General features: G+C 38.4%; 1 protein-coding gene across 1 annotated transcript; it reads right to left on the bottom strand.

Annotated features, from left to right (window-relative positions):
- Positions 1 to 5,741: 5,741 nt before the first annotated feature.
- LOC107042315 lies at positions 5,742 to 6,572 on the bottom strand. The gene is made up of 3 exons (XM_015263314.1): positions 6,291 to 6,572; positions 6,096 to 6,219; positions 5,742 to 5,959 (listed from the first exon to the last, which is right to left on the bottom strand). Exons 1-3 carry the CDS (start codon positions 6,570 to 6,572, stop codon positions 5,742 to 5,744), a joined length of 624 nt encoding a protein of 207 aa, XP_015118800.1.

Below are 6,572 nucleotides of genomic sequence, written 5' to 3'. Positions count from 1 at the left end.
ATATCAGTTTTCTAAATATGTCCTTCGGATCAAACATAAAACTGCAACTTTTAGAACACGTGATGCATGGATCAGCAATTGGAAACCGTCGAAAATCACAACCGGTGATTCACGGATAGAGTTACACGCTTGTGCCTTCTTATGATTCATCAGCTGTCAGTTTTGTAAATTTCTCTTAGGACAAAGACAAACCATCAAAACTGCAAATTTTATAACACGTGATGCATCGATCAGCAACTCGGAGACACTAAGTTTTGTAAATTTCTCTTAGGACAAAGACAAACCATCAAAACTGCAAATTTTATAACACGTGATGCATCGATCAGCAACTCGGAGAGNACTCGGGGACACTAAATTTTGTAAATTTCTTTTCGGACAAAGACAAACCATCAAAACTGCAAATTTTACAACACGTGATGCATCGATCAGTAACTCGGAGAGGACAAAAAAAAAAGTCATGATAGAGTTACACTCACGTGTCTTTTGTGATGACTCAACGCCAAAACCCTTAAAATTTTAAGGAATCAATCTGAGTGAAGCACCGACTACTATTGGCTGATCTCCTAATTACAACTATATGATTGGTAGAACCGTGGGGGAGGGGGTAATAAATGTGAATAGTATATATTTGAGGAATTTCCAAAAATTATCAGTACCCCGCCAACAGTTGTTGTGTATCCGTGGCTGAGTTTCCTGCGAGATTTGGAGAAATAGAGGTATGTAATTAATTTGCAAGTTTCGTTCATAAGATTGGTTCCATTTCATGATATCAATTTGTGTTCATTTTTTATTACAAAAGATCTTTTTGGAAAAATGGCTGAGAGAAGTATCAACAAAATCGCCCGATGCGAGACTCTCCCCGTTAAAAGGATTGATGATCTAACTCTGGGTGTGGATTATCAGATTACTGCATTCAAAAGTGTCAACACCAAATATGGTAGAACAATCGTAGCTACTCTGGATGCTGAGCATGATGTTTTCCTCCCCGCACGTGTATCTGCAGCACTTTTAGACGATCACGCAAAATACATCTATCATAAGACATTGCTTGTGGAAGGTCATTTATCTCTACGTTTTCTGGAGGGTCCGTATCACCCATGCGAATTCATATATAAAGAAATGTAATTATATATACGTCATACATAAAAACGTTCATAAGGCATTCAAACTACCAATTGCAATTTACACTGATTCGTCACCAACTATTAGAGCTCAATCTGCCGAAGCAGAGTATTCGAGAAGTATTAAAATGTTTATCTGGGATGAAGCGCCGATGGCAGACATGCTCTGGAAATGCTTGATCGAACTCTCCGTGATATATTAAATACTGATAAACTAAATATCAGTATATTAAATACTGATATTCGGGGGCAAAATTATGTTATTAGGTGGAGACTTCCGTCAGTTACTGCCTGTAAAGAAAAATGCAACTCGAAATGAATTGGTTGACTTACCAATCAAATTCAGTCATTTATGGCCTGTCTTTTCAAAATTCACTCTCACGGAAAATATGCGTGCTCTCCGACAAGAAGCTGAATTTGCCCAATTTTTACTATCTGTTGGGGATGGAACATTGAATACTAACGAAGGCGAGTTACATTAAACAGAAGAGTGCATAGCACCTCCGCATGCAGATATCGCAGAAGATTTATATGGGGAAGTAATTAGAAACAAACAATTTGAAAAGTTAACAAAGTGGGACCCCCCGAACGGCTAAATTGCAACGGCTATATTGTCAGCAAGAAATGTTGATGTTGATGATATCAATAAAAGAGTCGTTGAACTATCGGACAAATCAACCGAGAAAATCTATTGTAGCATCAATACTGTGAAAAATTGTGATAATGGAGACATGACGGAAGCAATTCTATCGGAATATTTGGAGACATTCAATTCTTCATGTTTGCCACCTCATGAATTACGATTAAGAATTAACACTGTTGTGAGGTTGCTCAGGAACCTTTCTATAAATGAAGGACTGTGTAATGGAACAAGATTACAAATTTTAGAATTAACCAATCATTTATTGAAATGCCGAATCTTGACTGGGGATGAAACAGGGGAAATAGTTTTTATCAATCGCATTACGTTGTAGCGTTGTACAGTGAAGATGATTACACCTTTGCTTTTGGAAGACGGCAATTTCCTGGAAAATTGGCATTTGCTATGACGATTAATAAATCACAAGGACAAACATTTGAAAGAATCGGAATCGATCTCAGGTGAGATGTTTTCAACCATGGACAATTGTACATTGCATTATCACGTGTTCGTTCATGGGACTCTCTGAAAATCTATCTGTTAAGCCAAAGAGAATCAAGCACTGTGAAAAATCACGTGTACACCGAATTATATTCTGGAATTCCTAATTCCAATACGGTATCTTCATTTTGAATGCTGAATGTTTCTTTTTCAAATCAACAATGTCAGTTCTCATGTAAATGTTCACAGAACATATGCATTTTTCAATTGGGAACTAGAAATTATGATCAACGACGCGGCCGCGGCGACGCTAATATATAGTAATTAAGCGTGGCACGTTACGACTTTGGTAAACAGTGGTGCACATGAACGCTGATTTAGTAAAACAATGAGTGAAGTAAGTTGAACTCAATTCATTGTTCTACTGCTTCACTTGTGTAAATAAATTATTTATTAATATATTGCCATTATTTTGGGCATAGCAATAGTGTAGAATAAATTCTGAAGGATGGTCGTGAGTTCAAACTTCGCTCGGGCATTCCTCGATTTTTTCCGAAATTGATTCACAAATATCATAGTTACCAGACTTGGCGACTTGTTGCCAAAATATCTGGCGACACAGTTCAATTGAAAAATATTGAAATAAATTAATAATATTTTTTTGTTAATTATTGTTGCGTTCAATGGGAAATTCTTAAACGAGCGCTCTTGCTCTCAGTTAATTTTTGAAGGAAATTGAATGCTAGGAGGTTTAGAGCCCTCGTGACCTTGTTAGTAACACAGGCTATTGTCTCGATCTAGTCGTTTGCTCACCCGTTTTAGTTGTCAGCGAGACATTTCGATTTCAATCGTTCTTCTGTCTTGTTGTGATTCACATGAATATCTTTGAGTTTCTTTCGATTGTAATTATTTATTTGACTTTTATTTTGACTTTGTTGACTCTTATTCTTGTAAAATTAGAATCATTTAATTTATTAACGAATGTGATTTTTTGTGAATAGTTTCGTCTTTTTATTTATTTAAACGATAGAAAATCGCAAAGGGGATTATTTCATGGATACATTTGTGTTCTATTGACTTCTTTTAAAATTTATTAAATATTGTGAATTCCCTGACAGTTAATTTTCCGTAGTTTACGTAACCCAGACATCTCTCTAGTCTAAGGTCTTTCAGTAACCAAACACGCATTTCTACGTTTTGAGCTAGTGGAAACCGTATTGGGTCTTTCTGGTGAAAACGACCTGGCGCTCAACTTTTGTCATTTCAAGGTTGTTTGGGTGTCAGATAGCTGCACAGTAGACTGAGGGTTCGTGATACCCCGAAAATTACGTCACAGCTTTTTGGCACCCAACGTGGGGCTGTAGATGGGAAAAATCATGGTTAGAGCCACTTTTGGTCGCTTTTGGTGCCCAACGGGGTTGCGACGGGACTTGTCATGAAAATATTCTGTATTCGGATTTCTTTTATTGATGAATCGACTTGCGGTTACTGATAGTATTTCGTGACACGATCTTTTTTTTTAACTTTGGAATTCGGATTTTAATATCGAATGATTTTGGAGTTTTTCATTCTCATCATTCTTATAGATTTTATTCGGGTTTCTAATTTTGTAACTGTGGATTCACTATTTTGTGGGGCTATTTTATCCATAATTTGAGATTCCCGTAAAGTTTCCATATATTAGATTTTATTTTGATTCGATCTCGCGAATTATTGTATACGTATCATCGTATTTTGATGACGTGTTGAGTACATTCATCGTATCGTGTGGACGAGTTACTGAATTTCGTAAAATTAATAGCAATGTTCCGTATTACATGTGTGATTCGATTTTCGTAATTTAGGAATTTTCAAATATTTATGAATTTTGGTGCTGTTACGTCAGACGAATGTGTCTGATTTTTGCTATTCGTGCGATGTGACTTAGATTTTCGTTTTCTTTTTAAACTGGAGTTTTCGTTTTGCTATTTGAAAAATTATGAATTCATTTGATTTGTAATAATTCTGTCGTAAGTTATATACTTGGATTATTTTTCCAACCCAAATATCGGGCAATATAATTAGCCCATTCGACATCACGTGGTACAAGCCACACGGTTTTCAACTCATAATTTTTTGATAATTTTCTCTGGTAGTTGCTATATAAAAACAAAACATCATACTCAAAGTGAGTAAAGGAATCAGCACAGAAAACTGGGCTTGACGTCGACAACAAGAACATCACCAATCACTCCAGTCGTGCAACAGCTGTCTCCAATTGGGCTAAATCGGAAATTGGTGAACAACGGATTATCAAACTCACTGGCCATGCAAATAGTAATTATATTAAACCTTATCTTCAACTCGACCCTGAAAACCACGAATCAATTGTCAAAAAATTGCGAAAAAATGAGTCTACTGAAGGGAGTTCGATGAACGTCATGCCATCTACTTCTTCTGGAATCATTACCGACACCGACGACTCCAAAAAAACATGCACCACTGTTTATAACAATTGTATTTTCAACTGCACTACCTGAATCTGCATTAAAATGTCGTTGTGTTATTTATACAATTTTCGTTTCTCAATTGTGAGTTTCGTCTCATTATCCAATTATATTGGCCGACATTTGGATTGGAAAAATAATCCCCCGAATACCACAAGAGCTTCAAAATTAATCGGGCATTTTCCTCAAGGTTCTCTGCATACAAACGAAGACGTCAAGTTTTTCAGGAAAAATCACTCGTGATTTTTTAACCTGAAAAACTTGACTCCTTCATTTGTTTGCAAGAAACCTGTCAGAAAATACCCGATAATTTTGAACCTCTCGTGGTATTACAAGTGATCAATTTGATGTATCACTAACGGAAGTCATATCGTAATTTGTTTTGTTTTGTGAGTGAATCATATTTTTGTTTGATCATATCAGTTTTTTTCTCCAATTTTGACCAATGATGTCGTTGCGTGTCATTGATACATGACATATCAGAAATAGAGGAAAATAATTCCTGACTGCGACTATAATGACATTTTCGATGGACATCGATTCGATTTCCATTTACGGTTTCGTGTTGAGTTTTAATTGATCTCGGCAATTTGATCGGTTCAATATTGGAGGATTATTAACTTCCTGACCCTAAGGGAAAAAATTATTGTAATTACTCCGAAAATCAAAATTGGAATTTTCATGATTTGTCGACGTTTCATGGCCCCTAGAATCATCCTGACATGTTTTTGAAGACATGTTTGTATGTGTTTAAGTGTTTTTTTTATAGTCTGTTGGAAGAATGCATTTACGCATCCCCGCTTGCGAGAGAGAATCCTAGAGAATTTCTCCGACAACAGGGGTATATCGGGCTCAAGTCTATGACCAATACCGACTAAATTCCAATCGGACTTACTTCCACTAACCTTTAATTCCCTCGCGGCACCACCGATAAGTATTACTTCGCGAGGGAGGTCTTAGCCATCTGCTCTTCCAACTTGGTAGCATCAAGAGTATACCTTCTACCCCGCTGGGATGTTATATGTAAGTAGGAGGTTCAAAAAAATTACTCGCCTATACTGCAGTCTTGCGCTTGCGTTCCTCACTCCTGAGCTCCTTCATGACTTCTGCCACGAAGTTGCTCGTAGCATCCCAGGCTGTCTGCAATGACAGCATAGCTTCCACCAGATTCTCAGGCAGGACTTCCCTTTCGAGTGCTGATTCCCAAGTGCGCCGGCTCTCACTGAAACGGGGGCATCTGAAGAACACATGCTCTAAATCCGCGTCGACTCCTGTACAGACTGAGCACTCCGGGGAATCCTCATGTTTGAATTTATGAAGATACGCCCGGAAGCACCCATGTCCCGAAAGCATTTGCGTGAGATAATAATTAACCTCACCATGGGAAAGGTTCAACCAGTCACCTACCTGAGGGATCAGACGGTGGGTCCATCTCCCTTTGGTAGAGGTATCGCACTTCAGCTGCCAGTGCTGCAGATTCTTCCGCCTCTCTTCTGCATTGAGTTCTACTACGATCAGTGCTTCCGATTTCCTTTGCGGGTAGAATGACATTCGTTCTTCGGCCAATATTTCTATGGGGAGTATCCCGGCGATGCCGCTTACTGCGTCCTCCGATACCGTACGGTAAGCGCTCGCAACTCGCAGAGCACTGAGTCGATAGACTGGTGCAACCTTTCGTCGTACTTTCTGCAACTGCAATGCATTAACCCTGATGGAAATGCCGTAGGTGAGCACTGACGTGATCACCGACGACAGTAATGCTCGTCTTCTCTGTTTCGGACCTCCTATGTTGGGCATGAGGCGCGATAGGCTGGATTTGACTCCAGATGCCTTGATACTCAAGTGCTCAGCGTGCTGTTTGAAATTTAGTCGGGCATCAACCAT

The sequence above is a fragment of the Diachasma alloeum genome, unplaced genomic scaffold (genome assembly GCF_001412515.2).
Source record: "Diachasma alloeum isolate Michigan unplaced genomic scaffold, Dall2.0 Dall_scaffold_00442, whole genome shotgun sequence".
NCBI classification, from domain to species: Eukaryota; Metazoa; Arthropoda; class Insecta; order Hymenoptera; family Braconidae; genus Diachasma; species Diachasma alloeum.
This window is presented reverse-complemented; position numbering and strand designations above follow the sequence as displayed.